The sequence below is a fragment of the Taudactylus pleione genome, unplaced genomic scaffold (genome assembly GCF_031769625.1).
Source record: "Taudactylus pleione unplaced genomic scaffold, aTauple2 ptg000073l, whole genome shotgun sequence".
In the NCBI taxonomy this organism is placed as follows: Eukaryota; Metazoa; Chordata; class Amphibia; order Anura; family Myobatrachidae; genus Taudactylus; species Taudactylus pleione.
Genome location: NW_028284475.1, coordinates 6679265 through 6703172, shown reverse-complemented (window position 1 = coordinate 6703172; position 23908 = coordinate 6679265). Strand labels below are relative to the sequence as shown.

Genomic DNA, 23908 nt, shown 5'->3' with positions numbered 1-23908 from the left:
CACTACATTGTCCACACATTTCTGAGTCTCCCATGTGCCTCACTGGCAGCGCTATGTGCACACGCTATGTGGACGCAGGCGTAGGGCGATAGATAAGCATTCACCGAAGGAAAAGATCGCTCCAGCGCATTCCAACATCAGCCGCGCTTGCGAGACGGAATCAGTCCCTTTTATGTTTAGTCGCGCTGTGACTTTTAGTGGCAAATGTATCAGCCTGGGGGGCTCGTTTAGAATTAAATATTTGTCATATTCCCCAAAAATACCCGTCCTTGGGGGATATCTGCAAATATTTAGTATCCCCCAGATGTGTTATGGAGGAACCATGGCAGATATCTGCTGTGGTCTTTCCATTTCCGACAGCAGTCACAACCCCCAAAGGCCGCCTTTGCTCCATCTGATCGATGCGCATGTTTGGTCTGTAATATATATTTTTTTTTTCTCCTCCTTGAATTTTATTCTTGTTTTATACCTACAGAAGATTCGGGAGACTGCCGAGGTTTCAGTTTGTCCCTTGTACCATTGGAGGAGTAAGTGCATCTCCCGAATCCTGCCCACATACTGGTGAAGTGTGCAGGATGGGGAGAAAACAAAGAATCACCAGTTCGTAGGGAGGAGGCAGGGCTAACATTATTTTAGCCCCCTTCCCCACATACCTGTGATTCGCTGCATTTATCCGTGATGGGGGCGGAGCCTTATGACATGAAGAGCCTGGCTCCGCCCTCAGTGGTCAGCTGCATCTCCTCTCCGGGCTGCTCCAGGACATTAAATGCAGTTATCATTTCTCAGTGGTCCTGTTGATTTTACTGCCAGGGAACCCTTTATGTACTCTTATGCTGTATAAATATGTTTTTGGTCCACCGAGACTCAACCGAGAATATCAAAAGGAAAACTCTTACTATTCGCTAGAGTTGCGGGAACAGCAAAAAAACTATCCTGTCACAGTGGATCGATCCTAATTCTATTCCCTTAACGCTTATGTTACCAAGATTAATGTATCTTTATCAGATGGACTGGGTGGAAAGCTCGCTCGATATTGAAAATAGTAGAAAAAAATTATTTTGAGATCTGGCTCCCTTATATCAGTATTTTACCTCCATCTATTAAAGAAAATATACGTAAAGTAGTATATTATAACCACGTGGTATAATACACAGTGGCGGAACGCCCGGAGACAATGGAGTCATTTGCCGCCGGGCGTCAGCCCTGAAGGGGGCACCTGGCTCCATTGTCCCCGGAGCTGCATGGAGAAGAAGCGCCGCTGATCGGCGCTCCACCTCCATTGGCCTAACTACAGAGGGTGCAAGGGGTGCGGTCGCACCCCCTGCACCCTCCATTTGCCGGGCGCCCGCTGAGTGTGTTACCAGCGGGCGCCCGGCTCCTATCCTCCTGGCGGTAGCCGGAGGACGGAGCTCCCTCCGTCTTCCGGGTCTCGCAGTGTACTATGGGAGTGATGTCATAACGTCACTCCCATAGTGCCGAGGAGCGGATGCCAGGGGTGGAGCTCAGGAGTGAGCTCCGTCTTCCGGGTCCCGCAGCGCACTATGGGAGTGACGTAATGACGTCACTCCCATAGTGCCGAGGAGCGGACGCCGGGGATGGACGGCAGCAGTACTGGAGCGGGGATAAAGGTAAGTGTTTGTTTTTTGTGTGTGCGCGCGCGGTGGGGGCCATCACTACTGGGGGTAACTACAGGGACTTCACTATTGGGGGCAACTACAGGGGCCTCACTACTGGGGGCAACTACAGGGGCCTCACTACTGGGGGCAACTACAGGGGCCTCACTACTGGGGGCAACTACAGGGGCCTCACTACTGGGGGCAACTACAGGAGCTTCACTACTGGGGGCAACTACAGGGGCCTCACTACTGGGGGCAACTACAGGGGGCCCGACTACTGGGGGCAACTACCGGGGGCTCACTACTGGATGTACTGCATAGGGGGACCATTACTGGGGAGCACTACATAGGGGGATTACTACTGGGGGCATTATATAAAAGGAACTGCATAAGGGGGCCGGCGGCAGCTGGGGCTGGCATAGGTGCTGGGGGGTGGTACATTTTAGTTTGGGGGGGGGGGGCACCAACATTTATCTTGCCTCCGGGCACCTGGGATGAGGTTACGCCACTGATAATACAGAGATACTTGAGAAAGGTCATCCACCATTCTGAGGGTAATCCTATTGTTCAAACCTCATTTTGTAGTGCAGGAGGGTTTTTGTACAATACAGTCACTATATGGTTCATGTTGTTGTGTTCTATGTATTATTTTTCTGAGATGCTGACTAATAAGTGGAGAATCTGTCTTTTATTGTATGACATACATTTTAGTTTCTTCTATATCACTATGTCATATTACTATGTCCTAGAATTGTTATAAATGCAAATTATATTGAGAAATGTATTCTCTGTTTAAGTTGTGTAGTAATAATAAAAATATTATTCAAAAAATTTTTTGGCATCAAGGGGTATATTTACTAAAATGCGGATTTTTAAAAGTGGAGTTGTTGCCCATAGCAACCAATCGGGTCATACTTGTCAGCTCTCCCTGATTGCTACTATTTCAGGGTGTCTCCCTGACTCCCTGAAGTGTAGTAATCTCCCTGATTGCACCTTACCCCCACTATGAAGCTATATATAGCAGAACAATATAATTTCAAATGGGATCATTAGTATAATTTCCCTGTATTGGGTATAAGGCACAATGATCCCTATGGCTACATACATTTTATGAAAAGTATCAGTGCGTTTTCATCAACAAGTAGATCTTACAAACTGCTTTGGGGCTCATTTGCATCTGGATGTAAATTAATTTATGACACGCCCCTCAGATGTAGCAGTACACACCCACTTTACCGCCGCACTCATAGGTGCTGCTATCACAATCTCCCTGAATTGCTTTCTTTTTTAAAAGTTGGCAAGTATGAATCAGGTTCTATTTATCATTTATCCAGAAGATAATAGCTAGCATCCGATTGGTTGTTATGGGAAACGCCTTCACTTGCATAAACCTGCACTTTAGTAAATATACCCCAAAGGCTGGCTGCCAAACTAGTTCCTGGTCTTTGCTGGTAGAAGTGTGTATTGTATTATATAGAGGAAGTGATTAGTGCCTGCAGACTGGTATCTGGCACACACTGCGTAGTCACCATGTCTGTCCTGGCATCCATCATCCTAATCTGTAAGTACAGAAACCTTCTCTTACTATCTCTATGTGACCAGATAAATAGATACATGGAAATCAGGTTATTGGAGATGGAATCAGTTATAGATGGGTAATATTGTGCTGCGTTAGTCATATATCAGTGTGGGGTTTGCAGCCATCTGTGATTATACCGGTACCTGTACAGGCCCCTACACACTAGAAAATATTTTGAAATATTTGGCCGTCTCTGAAGCATCAGTACGACAAATTCTTCAAATCGTCAAGTGTGTACGCACTATGTGCGCTCCCACGTCGTCAGCCGCATCTTCAGATCTTTAGTACATGCAAGAATCAAGAATGTCAATCTCGTTAATGATTCGCCGCAGATCGTGCAGTGTGTATTCTCTGCCAAACGACCACGCGATATGGTTACATTATATAGTTAACGATCTAACCACCAAACAATGCAAGATATACCGTTTGTTAGATTGCACAGTGTGTATGCACTAGATCGTTTGTCCGGGAGTTCAGGGGAAATCGCTGACGACATTGCACCGTTTGCAAGTCGTCCAGTGTGTACCTAGCTTTATGAAAGCCCAGTTTGGGGAAATGTGATCTTACATGTTTGTAACAGCACAAATCTTCAAACATGTTACATTCATGACCGTCTTTTGGACAGTAAATAGATTTATTCTGGAAACCTTGTCAGTGCAATGCTCTTTGCAAGTTAATAATTGTCGTTTGGTTTCTACATCAGCGCTGAGAGGAGATAAAATAAATCACTTGTTAAGGGCAGGTGCTACAGTACATTGCTTATTTCATTGTCTATTTTACAGCACTTTCCATTAACTGATACCGTTAGTCAGACATTTGGTGCATTTTTTACAGTGATAAATATATATTTATTCTTCAGGGTCCATAGGGTCCACAGAATCTACCTTGGGGGTATGTAGTGGAAACTATCCATTGCTCCATACAGCTTCTAGCTTTGCGGCTCCCAGCATGCACCGGTCCTCCTCCCTATATACCCCGTCCCCAGCCACAGGCATTCAGTTTGTAAACAAGACTAACGGTAATAGACGGATAATGGAGAAGAAAGTACATCGCACACAAGAAACACTCAACATACGAAGAGGGAATCGGTTATACGAAAAAAACTAAATAACAGATCCCAACTGAGGCCAGGTCCATCAGGGAGGGTGCTCTGTGGACCCTATGGACCTCGAAGAAAGAGTTATCTAAGGTATGTTATACCGTAACTCTGATTTTCTTCTTCAGGGTCCATAGGGTCCATAGAATCTACCTTGGGGACGTCCTACAGCAGTTCCCTTAAGGGTGGGGACGCTCCTGCGCAGAGGAGACTCCGCCGCCCAAAGGAAGCATCCTGGGAGGCAAAAGTATCAAATGCATAGAGTTTGATAAAGGTCTGGGCGGAAGGCCAAGTGACTGCTTTACACAGCTGTTCAGCCGATGCGCTGAAAAATCAAATATGGAGAACGACATGACAGTGCTGCCAAGTTAGAAACTGCGAGCTAAAGAAATAGTGAGGAGAAAAAGTGTCTTCGCTGTCAGCCATCTCAAGTCCACCATATCCAAGGGTACAAAGGGAGGAGATTGCAATGCCCTGAGAACCAAGGTTAAATCCCACGGTGCCACCGGTGGGAGAAATGGAGGTTGCAGCTGAAGAACCCCCTGTAAGAATGTTCTAACATCCGGCAAAGGGGCAATCTTGCGCTGGAATTAAACTGTCAAAGCAGAAACTTGGACTCTCAAGGTAGCCAGACAAAGACCTAAGTCTAACCCAGCCTGAATAAAAGCAAGTACTCTTGATACCTTGAAAATCTTAGGGTCATATTTTCTGTGAGAACACCAAAGAAAAAATGAATGCCAAATTCTGTGATAGATGCGGGCGAAAGCAGGCTTCCTTGCCCTCAGCATCATCTGGATCACTGAAGCAGAAAAACCCCTGGCCTTTAAGACTGAAGACTCAAGAGCCATGCCGTCAAAGCCAGCAGAGGTAAATCCTGGTATAGGCAGGGACCCTGCATTATTGGATCCGGCCGTAGAGGCAGTGGAAGTGGACGATCTATGGATAGACATGTCAGATCTGGGAACCAATGCCTCCTGGACCAGACAGGGGCTATTAGTATAATCCTGCCGCCTTCCTGCTTGAACTTTCTGACGACTCTTGGGAGGAGGGAGATTGGAGGAAATGGGTATGCTAACCTAAATTCCCACCTCACCGCCAGAGCGTCCACGAAGGCAGCTGAGGGGACCCTTGTTCTGGACCCGTACCTGGGGACCTTGTGGTTGTGACATTACGCGACGCCATGAGGTCTACGTCCGGTATGAGAGTATGGACATCGAAGAAAAAGTTATCTAAGGTATGGTATACCATAACTCGGATTATTTCTGCAGAAGTGAAAAACTTCCTGTTTTTCTTATGGCAACAAAAGTGATTAAAAAGTAAAAATCAATTTGGATCAGACTTTTTTTTTGGCCCCAATTTAATGCTAATTTCAGTCTAATTCAGCTTTGGTGCTGGGATGTAGTTATGAGACCAGAGCCCGCGGGTCTCAATCCCGATGCTGGAATTCCGACAAGGGAGTTAAAATAGGTGTCGAAATACAGTGGCAAACGCAGGAATTCCAGAGGGGTTTTTTAAATGCTTAATTTTAGAGTGAGTGTGGCCTGTCAATGAAGAGGCTATACAAAGTGTATTGTGTGTCATAATTCCAGCATATACAGGAACAGTAAGCCATTAGATGCATCAGTAGGGCCATCCTGTCTGAGTTGAACGTATATATTTTAGATGTGGGCACCATTCCGGAGCATGGGAGCAAGTACGGGAGTCTGGGGGAGCAACATAATAACCTAGCACTGCCCTGAACATACTGTATATGTGCATGTTTTCCAGATCTTCTAGTTTGTGCACAGGTTATTTATTACTGACTGATACATGTTAAAAGATCCACAGGTGGTGCCAATTATTTCATTTGTGATGCTGAGAAGAACATGCAGCACTAGTAACAATCTATTAAATTACTATTTCTATAGTGGTCATGGTGTGGGCTGGGGAAGGGGGTTTCCAGGCAGACAGAAACCCACCCTGCATTTGCCTATGAAACTCTGATGCCTATCTTAATCCCGACGCCGGAATCCAGGAGGATGCATGCCCGAACGAAAGTAAGCCGGGGTGCCCTTAGTGTTAGCCACGGAGGGGGGGGTTTAGGTAAGCTAACGCTAGGTGTTGGGGGGGGGGGGAGGTTAGGGTTACGCACCACTGGGGAGGGTTAGGGTGCTGGTTGTGGAGGGTTAGAGATAGGCTACAAGGACGGTCAGTATACTTACCCAACCCCTGTCTGCATACCAACCATTGGGATGGCGCTGTTGGTATTGTGACAGGAGTCATCCCTTTCCTTTCCAGGCCTGAGTAATACCTGCTCCCCCCTCCTGTTGGCGCCCCTGCCTCTGAATCAGATGGACACCTGATTCTGTTGGATCTTTTGCACCCAGCATGGGGCGGGTGAGAGTGCAGATACTAATGATGATGCCTGCGGCTGCAGACGTGAAGTCAGTGGGCAGGGTGGGCCGGCCTTCCGCATACAGACGCGTGGATACTTGCCATACACGGGCAGATAGTGGCTTTAGCATAAGGTTGCAGCAACCGCCAATGAGTCCTTCTCAGAATCCGCCCCAAAATGTTTAATACGTTATTACTGTATGTGAAACGCTGTGTATGTACTTTGATAATAATAAATAACTTGTGACAGAATGTGTAGTAAAGTTAATAGCAGCCAAACAATAAACAGTATATATTATAAGGTATTATATTGGTTACATCAGACAAATGTTATCTTCTGTTTCAGCTTCCTTTATGGATCTTTCCCGTGAGTATATTGTCTATGAAATTGTTATTATATCAGCTTTATATCTGCATTATGCTAAGCATCAAGTCTATTACTCTCACCTGCTATAAAATCTGTATATTGTATGTAGAAATTACACTTTCATTATATTTCAGATATTTCTTGCTGATCAGTATCATACATTACTAGACAGTCATTTGGTTGAGACAAATTAATAAAATACTAATTTCAATATTGCTGTGCTTATGGGATACATTTAAAGCGTATTCAAAGAAAACTACTCTTAAGTAGCAAGAGAAGATTTATAGGAAGTTTTAGCAAAAGTCTTAATATTAATGTAAATTAAGTGACCAGTCTCTTAACCAAAATACTGTAACTGGTTTTTGTTCAGCATGTAGGCATTTATATTTTTGATTAAAAGTTTACACTGACCAATGCATGTACATCGTAATAATATAACGTATATCAGCCATGCCAAAATGATCTGTAGTGAAAGGGAGAGAATTTAAGCCACATACACACTAGACGATAAATTGGCCGATATGGATAACGATATCATTATCGTTCATTGCATTCAATATCGTCCAGTGTGTATGCAGGGGCATATCTATAATGGGTGCAAGGTGTGCGGGGCACACGGGTCCATGGGGGCCCCGCACCGCACACCCTGCACCCATATGGTTACTTACCTCTCCGGAATCCCACGTCGGCGCGGGGGTCAGGCACTGAAAAAACTGGAAAATGCCCGCCGCGGACATTTTCCCGTCATTTGCGCAGTACAGGGAAATTGCCCACCGTGGCCATTTTCCCGGTGACCTGCGCATTGTCTATAGACTCTGGGTGCACTCTAGTGCCTAGAGTCTATAACTCCGGCGCTGGCCGCGCACAGCTCAGTGCGCTGCCAGCTGCCGGGCAGAGAGGAGGGGGCCCGTGTCGGAGACTGCACACAGGCCCCCTCCTCTCTAGAAACGCCCCCGCGTGTATGCATGATATTAACGATGCGTGCTCCCGCTGATCGCTGGCAATGTCTGTCATCGCCCGTACTTGCAGGGCAACCTGACTATATCGTCAGGTTGTGCAAGGTCGGGGATGAGGGAGGGTGCAGTCACTGAACGATATTAATGATATCGTTCAGTGTGTACAGTATGCTCAATGTCAGGAATGACATTGAGCCTGGCAGCGCAGGGGAAACACTTAACGATATTGCTCCTTGGAGCGATATCGTTAAGTGTGTATGAGCCTTTAGATGTATTGGGGGTGGTCTTGGGGAATAGGGCATTGTCGTGCAGACGAGGCTTGTGACTGGGTGTATTTATGTGGTGATATAACCACCTGTGCTCAACCATGGATATCTCTAAAACCTGACCTGTTGGGGAGGCTTGAGGGCCGCGTTTGGGAACCTCTGCGCTATAGTGTAATCATATGGGTTATGTTGGTGATCGGGGAAATAATTGCAGATTACGTGATTCTGATTTCCCATTGGCTAAACTGTCTGTGCCCAATCATGTTGCTGTTTTTAAGAGGCTGCAGTGGAAACTTGGGTGAGTTTGGATCCAAACTGGAGCAAGGTATTCAGAGGATCATCAGTGACTCTGACATGTAACAGCAAATACACCGGATGGAAAGAGCCGAGTTCTAAATGGTACAAAGACCATCAATTAATAAACGGAAGTCGGCAAACTCTGCAAATTGACTTTGCCCTGGAGAAGCATAGTGGCAGTTACCATTGCGAGACGACGGACAGCGGCAGAAGTTATCCTGTGCGGTTGGATGTTACTAACGGTGAGTCAAACAGATGCGTGTGTTTATACGTGTCCCTGCAGCCGTCACTTCCATTCATACATTACATATGTGCTGTCTTTTACTGCAAGTGTTTTATGTTATTTTTGACTGTGTAATGCAAAAATGTAAAATAATAGAGGATATAATTGTAAAGCACAAAGGATTATGCTGGCGCTGTGTATTCTCACCATAACTTAGGTCTGAGATCATTTTGACAGACCATGATTAGCGAATTACTGAATTCTTTCTAGAATTTGATTATCTGCGGCCAAAATGGAATTGGCTGACGATTATTCATATGATATTATGGCCATCGGCCAGCATCACCAGTAGTGCCCCGCAAAGCTCAGCCATTTATCCTGACCACCTACCAGTCCATCCTCTGGCTGAGGCCAGGTCATGACACGGTGACAGTGTAACAGCCGCGCCAGGCAGCCCCTCTTGGTGCACCAGGTCCTGGGCGACTTGACAGCGTGAGCTTCCTTTTTTTTAACAAAACAAAAGCGACAAAACTACTTTGCTAGATTACACTGATTAATATGACGTGTACAGCTGTGTGCAAATGAGTCTGAGCCTGTAAACAGTGCTATGATGCTGCGGCTTATTCTCACGCCTAGTGCCGTTGTGCTTCATGTGCGACTTTGCTCGTGTATAATAATAATTCCTGTGCAGGTAAAGTCGCAGCCCAGCGTCTCTAGCTAGCGCGCTGTTGTGGGGCAGATGTACTAAGCTCTGGGAAGTGGTAAAGTGGAGAGTGATAAACGACCAACCAATCGGCTCCCAACTGTCATGTTTCAAACACCGCCTGTGACGTGACAGTTGGGAGCCGATTGGCTGGTCAATTATCACTTTCCACTTTACCACTTCCCAGAGCTTCGTACATCTGACCCTGTGAGTGGCGTTTTGCTGCGTCTGCAAAATGTAAAGATGATGACTGCACGCTGCACCTCTCGGAGCAGTTTAGTCGCGCTAGGCCTCTTGCGCCGTATGGCGTATAAGCGCTAAATGTATGAGGACACATCTGTAGCTATAGATGTTGCTAAGTTTCAGCTTGACACAAATACACCATTATGTATCATCCTTAATATAACATTGGGCCTGAATCTCAGGTGGGAGTAAGGCAAAAAAAAAAGAGCAAGTAACTGCATCTTGGTAAAACTATGGCGCGCTGCAGGGGCGCAGATGTTCTATGTGCAAAGAGGGTTAAGGCCTCGATGTCTAGTGTGTATGACCTCGTCAGCGGGGGGCCGCAGTAGAAAAGGAGTCTGACCCATTTTGGAACATTGTTCCAAAACTCGGGTCAGATCCGGGACTTAGGTGGAAAAGCGGTATTAGACAAGACGCGTCCCTGACTATGGGGCGCTATGTGCTGCACCTATGATACCTCTGGACTCGCAGTTTTTTATTGCAGCCCTATAGGGTACAAAAATCCACGAGTCTGGGGTGACTGAATTGACTCTTAAGGCTAACTGTATAGCGCACAGCCGTACAACTTTCACCTCACATGCTTTCTTTCTATAAGCACTTACATTCTTACTATAGTCTTTACCCAGATTTTGCAGATTTTTCCAATACAAGAATTTGAATATACTGTACAAATATAAGTTATATTTTATTTTGCCTTTTCTCGGCATGCACCATATAACAGCACTTAGCTCATATTTCACTGTTGGTAGTAGCACAGCAACCCCGGGAATGTCATAACTGATGATTAAAGGGATATATGTCCATCATCGGAATGGGCGGCCGGCGGTTCGATTCCAGTTAGCAGCAGCCCGACATCAGCAGAGTTCCGAGCAGCGGAAGCCCGACAGCGCTGGAAATCCCGATCGTGGATAGGTGAGTATATACCTAACCCCCCTAACCCTCCTTAGGGGTGCCTAACCCTAACTTCCCCCCAAGTGCCTAACCCTAACACTCCCCCCCCCCGCGGGGGTCAGCTCGCGGCGCCCGGAATCTCTAGGATCGGGATGCCGGGCGCCGGTCTCCCAGCGTCAGGGAAATGCGGGCGTCTACATCTAGACGCCCGGCATTTCACCCTTGCCGGGATATGACAGTCGGGAAGCCGGCTGCCGGTATTTAGGCAGTCGGCTTCCCGATTGCATACCCCATCATGTTTTGTAAATGGGGATACATTTTCCTTGATAGCTGGGGTCTCTCTCGGAGAAGTAATACAGCTGGTACACCCTCTCCCTTTTTCATACCCTCACAGTTATAAAGAGTTATAGAGTTACTGTATTTGTGAGATACATTAAGCTCAACTTCTCTTCCAAATATGACTAGTCATATCATGCAATGTCTGAAATAAAGTTTAGTACCTGATTTATACAAGCAGAGATTATCTATCTGAGGCTATGGTGCATTCGCACGGGACGATCGTCTGCAATATTGATATCGCTTAATGATCTTCCTGCACCTTCCCGGTGTGCTGGATGACCGATATCCATCATCCAGCACACCACCAACCCATCAACGATGGGCCAGTCCCTATAGTAACCTGGCTGGTATTGACCAGGTTGGCTTGCATGCACGGCTGATGGACGATACTGTTATCGTCCATATGTGCCCGCGCATCGCAGGTCGTTGGTGGGTCGGCAGGCACCAAAAAATGCATGATGTGATCGATTATCGTTCATATCGTGGATTTTTATCGTACCGTGTACGCATCTTTAGAGTCTCTGGGGAAGATGATTAGCAGGGCGCTGTTACACCTGTTTGTGTTTTATTAGATTGGCTCATTCTCCAGGCACCTGCTGATGTGTATGAGGGGGACACACTGACTATGCGATGTCACGGCTGGGGTGAGAAATATAAAAAAGATTCATCATTTTACAAGGACGATGTTCCAGTACCATCCACGGATTCCGTTTTTCGTCTAGAAAACGTAACTAGCGGAGCGTCAGGACGATATAAATGTACTAGAGAAAGGTGGAACTTTGTCAAATACACGAAAGAAGCTTCTGAGACATCTCTATCTGTTCATGGTAATAAAAACAGTCTAAATGAACTAATAAAGGATCGACTTATTGTAAGGAGATGGAGAATTTTGTTACAGTGCCTTTATCTTGGGATGCCTAAAAACAATTGCTAAAAAGAAATCTTTTTTAGTAATTCCATTGTTAAATCAGTCAAATGGAATATATTGTATAAGGGTAATACAGTGGTAAACTTGGATTAAATTATAAAACAAATAGATTTAAGAATCAACAAGAACTACTGTACACCCTCTATTGAAATGTGGTTAAAATTTGAACGGAATTCTACGGCAGCACAGATGGCGTAGTGGTTAGCATTTCCTGGTGAAAAAAAAATGGAACAGCGCAGCATTCAGTTGTCTACACAAGGACTGTAAATTTAAAAAATAATGCTGTAGCTGTGCTACAAATTTAGCAGCATTTAACTTTAACAAATATAAACACAGTAATAGACAAGAATACAAATAAAATTAAAAATACCAAATATAAAAAATGTGTACTATTAAATTAAAAGTTCATGTCCAGACAGCCATAGTCAAATGTATAATTTGCTCATCACACTTATAGATACAATAACCCTCTAGAAAAGTACAAGCCTGAGCAATCCTGAATCAATGTCTGGTATTGAGGTCCGCAATCACAGGTGTAAGTGAAATGCGGGTGTCATACTGAGCCTGCATCAGAATAATAGCGTAAGACGATGCAGTTAGATACGAATACATGGCACAGATCTCACCAATAACAGTAGTTGTAGTGATGTCCACTCGGTAGTGAGCTGGGAGCCACCGGAATGTTTCTTATACCACTTTTCCACCAAAATGCTGGGTCCGATTTAGGTTTTTGAACACTGGGCCTGATTCAGACCCGGTCGCAAGCGCTGAGCGCTCACAACCGGGTCGATGGTGGCCCAGTGCGCACGCGTGAGCCCCGGAGCAAGCGCAAACAGCACTCGCTCCGGGACTCACTACAAAAGGGGCGGCTGTCGATGTTGATCGACAGCTCGCCCCATTTTGTAGGCGTGGCCGGGGGGGTGGATTCACAAACTGAGGCGTTCCCATGCGAACGCCTGCCGTTTGTGGGTGGCCCCACTGACATTACCAGTGATGTCAGTGGGAGAGCTTCCGACTCTATTTGAGCCAGAAGCTCTCTGGGGCTTGCGGCCACGAGACCCTACCACAAGGGTCTCGTCGCAAGCCCGATGGTCGCGATGGTCTTGAGCATCGCAACCATCATCATGGCCACTCGCTGTAGCTGTGGGTGGTCACCCACAGCTATGCGAACGGCCAGGAGGACGCTCCTAAAAAAAAAAACAGCGCCCGCCCTGATTCAGAGCGAGCGCTCGCTTTTTGCGAGCGCCTCTGAATCAGGCCCACTGTTCCAAACCGTGTCATAGCCGGGTCTGACCCCTTTCACACAGCACCTTGGACCCAGGTTACTCCCGGGTAGACCCCAATCACACTGAACCCATGTCTGCCCTGTAAAACTTGTGTAGCTACCAGGGTCGGATTCCCGGGTAATGCGACCCGGGTTGACCCTTTCATACCTAACCCGTACCCAGGATGCCTCGGCAATAACCCGGGTTTTTAAGTTTGGTGGAAAAGGGTTATTAGTGATTTGATGACAATGCGGAGCTCATGACTTCACTAATACCCCTTTTCCACTGACCTGAAAGTCCCGGGTTATTGCACATGAACGCGAATCACCCCGGGATTTAGGTCAGTGAAAAAATCTCCATCCGGGTCCAGTTACCCGAGAAGCCGTCCCTGCTAGCAAGCAGGGTTTTTCCTTGGAAGGACCTGGGTACGGCGCAGTGTAAACTGGTAACCCGGGTCAACCCAGGACCCGTTTACAGCACGGGGAGAGACTCAATCTGGCGCAAGGAGATGATGTCCTCTCCAAGTGCCAGCACTGCACCCGTGAGCAGTGTGAACGGCACAGATCCAAAAATAACTCGGATTGGCGCCGCAGGGAAAAAAGGGTGTTTCCCGGGCCTGACAGAGTTTGGAACTGTGGGCCTGATTCTCTACGGATCGCTATTGCGATAGCGCATGCAGACTGAACTGCAATCGCACTGCGATTACGCAGAGCACAGTCAGCCATCGCAAAGTGAGTGACAGGCAATTAGCACTTGGGGGTGGTGACGGGGTAGTAGTTGGAGAAACGCAGGTGTGCCTGTTTCATGGGCGTGCATTAGTCGGCCACTGCGATGCAGATTGAGAACTCCCTACGTGCGATGAGACCTGCAATCTCTGAGTCAAGTTAGGGCTGCTGTAAATGTTTCGATGGTACCGATGCGTACACCGAGCTCAAAAGGCATCGGATGGCGTGCGAGGAAGTTGGCAATTTCTGAGTAAGGTCAGGGCTTGTGTAAGTGTGTGTGTGAGGCTGCGATGGTACTCACTGTTACCGATGGTTTTGCATTCTTGCTAAGGATTATGGATGTGCGTAAGGTAAAGTGGGCGTCCTTGTGTAGTGCTGCGTATGGCATTGCGATCGCTATGGTAGCTATCTCAGCTGAACTGCGTGCGTAATCTCTATTGCATTCGCAGGTGCGTTCTGTAATCAATCAGGACCATAATGTAGTATGTAGAAAGCCAAACATTTATAAACCAAAACCTTGGTAAAACACTAGATAATGTGTCGCTATTAAATGTCATGCTTATATATAATCTTACAAACCAGGTAGAATTAGATCTGTGATTTTTGGTTTAAAAATCCCTATCTGAATGTGTGTGCCAATTTTTATTTGTTATTAAATTGTTTTTCACTTCAAAATTACCATTAATTACACAAATGAAATAAACAAAAAAAAAAAAACCATTGGGCTTTATACAAGTATTTCTGGAAGGGTTTGTAGGGGTAACACACAAATGCTGCACCAAATGTTCCTCTTCCTACAACACAATCACCTCCAAATGTGTATGCCAGTACTTCAACAGACCCAATATATGATGGCAACATACCAGTGCCAGGTATTAATAAGAGGGAGGCACATCAAAGAGTCAATGTCCAGATTTCATAGTAGGCCAAAATTCTAATACATCATTAAATGATCTGGATTGAAATTGACAAAAAAGTTCATTCTGTGCAATGACTCTTCGCTGTTGACTCAGGACCTGATGTCCTGGATCCACGTGGACCAACGTGTACCCTTCTCCGAGTGGTTTCCTTGGTGGGCAGGACACAAGTCCACCTCTTTGGAGCTTGCACGTGGGCCAGGTAGTCTTTCTTTTATCTCCCTCACATCTTGGTGAATTTCCCTTAGAACTGGAGGTTCTCTCCCGAATGTTGGTCTAGATTGTGTCATGCATTGACTCAATGGCTGCAGCCTGTCTTTCCACTGCCACCCTAAGCTTATTAATGACTTCTACAAGGGTGGCAGTGGTGGATGGGGGTGATACTGATGGTGGAGGTTGTTGCACACCCCCCGTCCGACTGCAGCCATTGATGGTGGTCGTCTTCTAAAAAAGAAAGGGAAGAACAAGATTATAATTTGTAAGGTAAAAGTACATAGATGGATACATTTTAACTATACATAAGTACCAGACACAACATGTGGGGCATCACTGGCGGGCACCACAGGATGCTGTAGGTGGGCATCTGCCAACTACACCCGTTCAATTTTTTAAATCTTGTGGGATCAATTCTAAGATCTGAGGGAGGGGACCACCTGGCCCTTTTTCGTGCTCGATCCAGGATTTCTGTTTGCTCCTGAGTCTGCTGCGAAGATCACTCCATCCTTAAGAAAATATGAGAGGGAAAAAAAAAAACTTTAATAAATAATGGATTGACTAATTTATCTCTGATTTTTATTTTTTTTTTGCTCTTGAAAACATCTAGGAGTAAATTTTCTAAAGTAAGAGTTTTTAAAAGTGAGTTTTAGAAGAGATGTTGCCCATAGCAACCAATCAGATTCTAGCTATTAACATTTCTTGCTTCTTCTAGAAGATAAGTTGAATCTGGTTGCTATGGGCAACCTCCTATAATTCTAAAAACTCTCACTTTAGTAAATTTACCTCCTATTGTTTACAACAAAAGCAATATGCATATTTGACAATTAGACTGTACACGGGTCCTAAAATTATCGGCTCACAGGTTGTTTGAAAAAAAAAATAATAATTACATTTATTTTAAACATTTACATAATTTTTTATTCTTGGTTCTTTTTACAATTCTTAGTTTTAGCAAATATGTTGGGGTACGTATACTGGAGCTCATAAAATGATCTTTTGTTTGCAATTTTAATATAGATCCTTCCATGATCTTTGGGACGTACTTTGGTCCCACTAAGAAATCTGCATATCGCTTCTTCTATAAGGACCTTGTTTTCCCAAACAAGTGGTTCTCATATCTTGACATCTGTTGAGTCTCCGCCAGTTCTGACAGACCCATGTGGAGGTGATGTGTGTGTGTGTAGGAGCAGGAGGAGGAACATTTGGTGAGGCAGCAGCAAAAGGATCACCATCCACATCTGCATGTATGTCCAAGGGCAGATCTTCATTTGGCAAGTCCCTTTACAAATCTTTCAGACATCCAAAAATTTTTGGAAGGATTTTCCTCCTCCATGTTTGCCAAAGTTTAAACACCATCTGAGCCTTTTAGACGCACACGCGGGGCGGGTGGTGCGTCAGTACTCCACCAATACACAACGAACAATTGGCTATAAAACCATGTTCTGAAGGCATCCGCACCATTTGTCACTCAGATCTCCTAGATGCTGCCCACGCGAAGAAATGCACAGGCAAATGGTAAGACACCTGTCCATGTGTTGAGTGGTGATAAGAATTTGAAATACAGGATGCTGTAGACTACCTAAATCATAACCAGTTATGTGTCACAATCTGACATTTTAATGTAGACAGCCAATCAAAGTACCAGAGTATTTATAATGTGTCTACTGTAATAATCGCCATTGCCATCATGAGAGCCGCGTGTTTCAACCGGTGGGAGCTCCGTGTCCTCACGGAGGTAATGGACTGCCGCCTGGGGCATGCGATGCCGTATTTAGGGAATGTAAGCGGCGGCCTACCGCAAGGTGCAGAGACGCTTCTGCAGGATAGGCTGCAGACGTACCATCGTCCAGCTGGAACAACGACGAAGCGACTTGCGGAGGCGCCAGCCTGATTTTCTGGCCCGTCTGCGGGCCTTGATTGCAAGCGGTCAGTATGCATGTAATTGCTAATGGTTGCGTGTACCATGCTGGCGTACTTCTCTATCCACATGTTTAGTGTTGCTGCTATGGCAGCATGCTGCTACCATTTTGTGTTCTGTGTGGCCATTTTGTAGGATATTTATCCACACACTGATCAATCTGGAACAAGGCAGGGACTCACAAGAACTTTTTAAGGAAACCCGGGCAGCACGTCTGCTTGAACACATCCCCAGAGGAAGGCCATTCACGGCTGAAACGCGTTGGGCCAAATCACAGATATACCGCTTCCACACCTGTATTAGTGCCGCTATACAGTATGTACGTCCAAAGTGCAGGGACATGTGACCGACAGACTCATGACGTGACTGGGACCCAGAAGACACCAGACAGTGTGGAAAAGCAGCCCAGCAGAGCCCAAGAGGGATGTGCCCGCGGTGAGCTCTTCGCTAGGGACAGCCACGGACAACACCACCCAAATAATGGATGGTGATCCCCACAAAGAGAACCGCCGGCAGCATCTCCGCCAAAGAGGTGAGCCCGCCAAAGCTCTGCACCAGAAGGCGCTACTGCACCTGAACAGCGACACTGCCGCCAACCAGGGCCACGCATCTTGCAGGACCAGCTTGAGCAAGGCCGGCTCCTGGCACCTTCCTTATGCGCGGTTGCACAGGGGCACCGGGAGTCGGCAGGAAAATGTCCCTGTCCTCCACCCACCTGTGGCTTTGATTATTATATGGGGGAGGGCGCAGTGAGGGGAAGGGGCGGAGGTGGTGTACGGGACGGCGCTGGGTGCCAAATCACGTAGCACCAGCCCTGAGCTGGAGCACAGACGCAGCAGACAAGCTTTACTGTTACACCATCGATATCACACTACCCTATAGGGCAGCGACTATAAGTGCACTTGGAGACTATCTCTACCACGTCACGAAGCCTGCCATATAGACAGTGGTGTAACTAGGACCGGCAGCGCGCGGGGGGCTGCCACCGGCCATGGTGCCGTCCCATCCTAGTTAGCCAGTGTAGTGCCAACCGTAGTGAGTGCAGTCAGCGATACGCATTTACTCAGGACCGGTGCTAGGCTTCCCTGCGCCCAGCGTCTGTCCTGTGCTGCACAGCTGAGCCCCTTCCCTCCCTCTGAGTGCTTACCCAGTAGCGCCAGGTGGAGGGTGGGAGGCAGGGTCAGGCTGGTGCATTTACACCAGCGCGATGTGGGGGCACCATTGGTTGGGGGGGGCTACTACTGGGGGCACTGCATCGGGGGTGGACCTCTACTGGGGGCACCACTGTGTGGGGACGACTATAGGGGGCACTGCATCAGGGGACCACTACTGGTGGCAACTGCTACTGGTGGGCACTGCATAGGGGGTCTACTACTGGGGGCACAAGGGACATTGCACTGGGGGGACCACTACGGGGGGCACTGCATAGGGGGGACCACTACTTCGGGTCACTGCATAGGGGGAACTGTATAAGGGGCACTACATTAAGGTGCATATGGAATGGAAAGGAATATTCAGTGATAAAGGGGTGTGACATGTTGACACGCCCATTTTTTTGGCGCACACACATGGGGGGGGCTCTATTTTTAAATTTGCCCTGGGCTCCAAATACCCTAGTTACGCCACTGCATATAGAGGCACCCAAGTGCCCAGCAGCTTTGAGAGGACTGATTCGGCAAGGATCGTTATTCTGCTCATACGCCCACAACGCTGTTGCTATTATTAGCAATAATATGCAAATGATTCCATTCGCATTGCGATCGCAGCCCACTTCCCCTTACTCGCATCGGAACACTTCCCCCCCCTTACTCGCATCGGAACACTTCCCCCCCTTACTCGCATCGGAACACTTCCCCCCCTTACTCGCATCGGAACACTTCCCCCCCCCTTACTCGCTTCGGAACACTTCCCCCCCCTTACTCGCATCGGAACACTTCCCCCCCTTACTCGCATCGGAACACTTCCCCCCCCCTTACTCGCATCGGAACACTTCCCCCCCACCCCCCTTACTCGCATCGGAACACTTCCCCCCCCCCCCCTTACTCGCATCGGAACACTTTCCCAACATAACAAAATAATCGGTAACATCTGCCCCTATACGCACAGTTAAGGCAGGTCAGACCGACCCTCCCCTCCCCCCCCCCTGTTACTACCCACAAACTGCACTTCCTGTCAATCACTCTGCAATGGGTCTGCATCGCCACTGCGATTGCAGTTCCGATCGCAGCAGCTGGTACGCGCACTGTGATGCCTATGCATGCGCAGTGCGAAACAATCAGCCGATTGCGTGCATATCAGCCACTGCGATCCTTGCTGAATCAGGCCCTCAGTGACTATTATTCAGCCGAGCGGCTAAAACCCAAGGACATTATTTTCATTTCTTTAATAACCAGCGGAAACTTTGTATCCTCATTGTCTCCTGCACCCACTTTATTGCATTGTTTAAACAGCATGGTCATACCATGTATACTGATTTGCCGTGATTACACTGATTGTCGGTGATTTTATGTGTCTTGCATCACCCAATAAAACATTACCAAGAGTTACTAGGTTCCATCAGTTTATTGGCAACATTCCCACATGCCACACATTGGGGCTGAGCGCAGTACACTTAATAGATAAAAAATATCTGGTTAGGTCAGGGCGACCTCACTACCTGCAGCACCCCCCGCTACATTACTAGCATCCAGTGCGCAGGATACTCCCTTTATTTTAATTGTTTTAATTGTTTTTGATTTTTTTTTTTTTTTTTTGATCTGGTGCATTAGTTTGTATTTTATGTTATTATTTGCATTGGTACATAAAGTGTCAAATATGGTAAAATTCTTTGTTTCCAATTTCAGATGCAGAACGTCAGATGCCTGAGTGGCAAGAGGGGCTTGTGCGAGAATTGAGCCTCTTGAGTAATTATTTGGGGCAAATGTAGGAGTCGCTGGACCAAACGCTCAATTTATTAAAATAATTGTTTTTGTTTGCTCCAAAAAAGAAAATCCTAAACTTTTTTATTATAATCTTGTTTTTTTTTTTTATATATATCATGTGTTGTGTCATTTATTATAGGTTAGCTTAGTATAGCTTAGAAGTGGGCATCTACTAACAATACACACAGGAAAATAACACACATTAGACACAACTTTTATCAAATTAATTAAAAACAATACACTTTAATTAAAATAAAGGTACACAGACAGTTATACAATTTCGTCCTTGCAAATGCAGCAGGAGGTATGACACCCCTTGACCCCTTGTTGCATTTGCAAGCCCAGCACTGCGAGCGAGGTTGCAGGCTTGGATCACCATAGCGACGATCGGTCGTGGGGACAGCGGCAGTACACCAGTCAGCTGAATAAGCCTCACCTTACTCAGGCTGGCCAGCTTGCGAGACCAGGAAAACTGCGTCCGTCGACCCAGTCCTTGCCACTCCCGGAAAATGGGGCAGACACACACCCGTTTGCCAGCACATCGTCCAGCCCCATCCTCGTACCACCCCTTAAATGCCTCTGCCTGTCAATCAGGCAGAGGAATCGATGGGACTGCGTGAGTTTACATAGGACCCATTCTGCGCACTCTGGAATTTGCGTGCAATGCTGAATCACCTCAATACAACCACAGCAAGAAAAAAAAATTGATGCACAACTTGTAATAAACAATACACTTTAATTTAAAGTCCGTCTATCATTTTCTAATTGAACACATTGCACACAACAGATTGATAGAAAAAAAAGTGCCTTTTGTACAACTAGGGGTAAATTTACAAAGATGAGATTTTTTTTCAGATTCTGCTTCGCATTTAACTAGCACCTTCTAGAAGATAATAGCTAGAATCTGTTTGCTATGGGCAACATCTCCAGTTCTAAAAACTCATCTTAGTAAATTTACCCCCTAGTCTTTTTTCATGTAGGTCATTAGCCTAAATTAGTAAGCTATCCAGATCAAAAGTACAATTAGCATGAATTATGTGTGCACAGCAATTCCATCAAACAATAATTACAACAAGAACATGGAATGCTGTGAGAAGACCCTTATCTGTGCAGGATCTGCGATCAGTTGCGATCACTGCTGGTTGCAATTTGCGTTTGCTGTCCCGTTTGCATTTGCATACGAAACTGCGTACCGGTGGATGTGTTTAAAGTTTTTAAACCCTATTGCAGTTCAGCAATTAATCGCAATTTCGTGCTATTGCTGTTGCAGTTGTGATCCGTGCTGAATCAGACCATGTGTTCCAAATCTCGGATAAGACCCAGGATTTAGGTGTTGTATAAGAAACATCCCGGAGGCTCTCAGCTTGCTACTGAGTGGATACTAGAACTACTGTTATTGGTGAGATCTGTGCCGTGTATTCGTAACTAAGGTATATAATCGGGAATCCCGACTGTCATATCCCGGCGAGGTATGAACTGCTGGGCGTCTATATGTAGACACCTGACATTTCCCTGACACTGGGAGACCGGCGCCCGGCATCCCGATCGAAAGGATGCTGGGTGCCACGAGCGAGGGGGGGGGGTTAGGGTTAGGCACCCCCCTGGGGGAGGGTTGTGGTTAAGCACCCCCGGGGGGGACTTAGGGTTAGGCAGCGGGGAAGGAGGAGTTAGGGTTAGGCACCCCTAAGGAGGGTTAGAGTTAGGGGGTTAGGTTAGTTAGTACTTACCTATCCACGATTGGGATCTCCAGCGCTGTCGGGCTTCCGCTGCCGGGAACTTTGCTGTTGTCGGCCATGCGGCCGGCGGTACTTCATACCGATTCCGTATCTAACTGCATCGTCTTATGCTATTATTCTGATGCAGGCTCAGTATGACACCCGCATGTCCCTCCCCCTGTGATCGCTGGAATTATTTCTGCATTGTTACACTTGTGCTGATGATAAAGATGTAAATGACGTATTATATTTCCTAGAGCTGTTCTCCGTTCCGGCAATAAAGTTGTCCCAGTCCCCGGTGACGGAAGGAGGAGACATGACCCTGACATGTGACACAGATCTGGCTCCGCCCAGACAGAACACAGAGCTGCTATTTGCTTTCTACAGAGATGGGCGGATCGTGCAGGAATTCAGTGTATCCGCTACATACAGCGTTCAGTCAGCGCAGCTGGTGCATTCTGGGGATTATTCCTGCGATGTGAGAGATCCCAGCGGCAGTGTGAGGAAGAGGAGTGACGGGTTATCTATTCAGATCGGTGAGAGAGGTACATTTTTATTTTCACTTATTTGTAAATTTTCATGCACAAACCAAATAACAGTGTAAAGCAAACACAGTCAGGGGCATATCTATAATGGGTGCAGGGTGTGCGTGGCACACGGACCCTTGTGTCCAGAGGGTCCCCGCACCGCACACCCTGCACCCATATTATTTAAAACTCTCATGTCTGTGGTCCTGCGTCGTGTGTCAGCGCTGCACAGTACACCGGAAAATGGGTGCCGCGGCCACATTTCCGGCGTTCTGCGCAAGCGCAGTAGACTCTGGGCACACTCTAGTGCCCAGAGTCTACTGCTTCTGCGGTGGCCGGACATCCGTCAGTCAGCATCACATAGGTACATATATTATTATAATGTACACATTGGTACATATATTATTATTACTACGGACACATAGTTACATATATTATAAGGTACATATATTATTATTACGGACACCTAGGTACATATATTGCTAACACATAAGTACATATAATATTATTACGGTCACATACAGTGCATCTGGAAAGTATTCACAGCGCTTAACTTTTTTTCACATTTTGTTATGTTCCAGCCTTATTTCAAAATGGAATAAATTAATTTTTGTCCTCAAAATTCTACACACAATACCACATAATGACAATGTGTAAAGTTTTTTTTTTTTGAGATCTTTGCAAATTTAATAAAAAAAAACAGTAAGAAATGACATGTACATAAGTAGTCACAGCCTTTGCAATGAAGCTCAAAATTGAGCTCAGTTGCATCCTGTTTCCACTGATCGTCCTTGAGATGTTCCTACAGCTTAATTGGAGTCACCTGTGGTAAATTCAGTTGATTGGACATGATTTTAAAAGGCATATACCTGTCTATATAAGGTCTCACAGTGCATGTCAGAGCACAAACCAAGCATGAAGTCCAAGGAATTGTCTGTTGACCTCCGAGACAGGATTGTCTTGAGGCACAAATATGGGGAAGGGTACTGAAAAATATCTGCTGCTTTGAAGGTCCCAATGAGCACATTGGCCTCCATCATCCCTAAATGAAAAGTTCTGAACCACCAGGACTCCTCCTAGAGTTGTCCGGCCGTCTAAACTGAGCGATCGGGGGAGAAGGGCCCTAGTCAGGGAGGTGACCAAGAACCCGATGGTCACTCTATCAGAGCTACAGCATTCCTCTGTGGAGAGACTCGAACCTTCCAGAAGGACAACCATCTCTGCAGCAATCCACCAATCAGGCCTGTATGGTAGAGTGGCCAGACGGAAGCCACTCCTTAGTAAAAAGCACATGGCAGCCCACCTGGAGTTTGCCAAAATGCACCCGAAGGACTCTCTGACCATGAGAGACAAAGATTGAACTCTTTGGCGTGAATGCCAAGCGTTCTGTTTGGAGGAAACCAGGCACCGCTCATCACCAGGCCAATACCATCACTACAGTGAAGCATGGTGGTGGCAGCATCATGCTGTGGGGATATCTTTCAGCGGCAGGAACTGGGAGACTAGTCAGGATAGAGGGAAAGATGAATGCAGCAATGTACAGAAACATCCTGGATGAAAACCTGCTCCACAGCGCTCTTGACCTCAGACTGGGGCAATGGTTCATCTTTTAGCAGGACAACGACCCTAAGCACACAGCCAAGATATGAAAGGAGCGGCTTCAGGACAACTCTGTGAATGTCCTTGAGTGGCTCAGCCAGAGCCCAGACTTGAATACAATTGAACATCTCCGGAGAGATCTGAAAATGGCTGTGCACCGACACTTCCCATCCAACCTGATAGAGCTTGAGAGGTGCTGCAAAGGGGAATGGGCGAAACTGCCCAAAG

At 46.5% G+C, this 23908-nt stretch overlaps 1 protein-coding gene across 1 annotated transcript in view; it reads left to right on the top strand.

The window, feature by feature from the left end:
- LOC148532593 (Fc receptor-like B) overlaps window positions 1–23908 on the top strand; it is a 41465-nt gene that overhangs the window by 4963 nt on the left and 12594 nt on the right. Inside the window, exons 2-5 of the mRNA XM_088467520.1 lie at window positions 7011–7031; window positions 8532–8792; window positions 11522–11776; window positions 21812–22090. Coding sequence (XP_088323646.1) covers window positions 7019–7031; window positions 8532–8792; window positions 11522–11776; window positions 21812–22090 — 808 coding nt within the window. The 5' untranslated portion in view covers window positions 7011–7018. The remainder of the gene's footprint in view (window positions 1–7010; window positions 7032–8531; window positions 8793–11521; window positions 11777–21811; window positions 22091–23908) is intronic.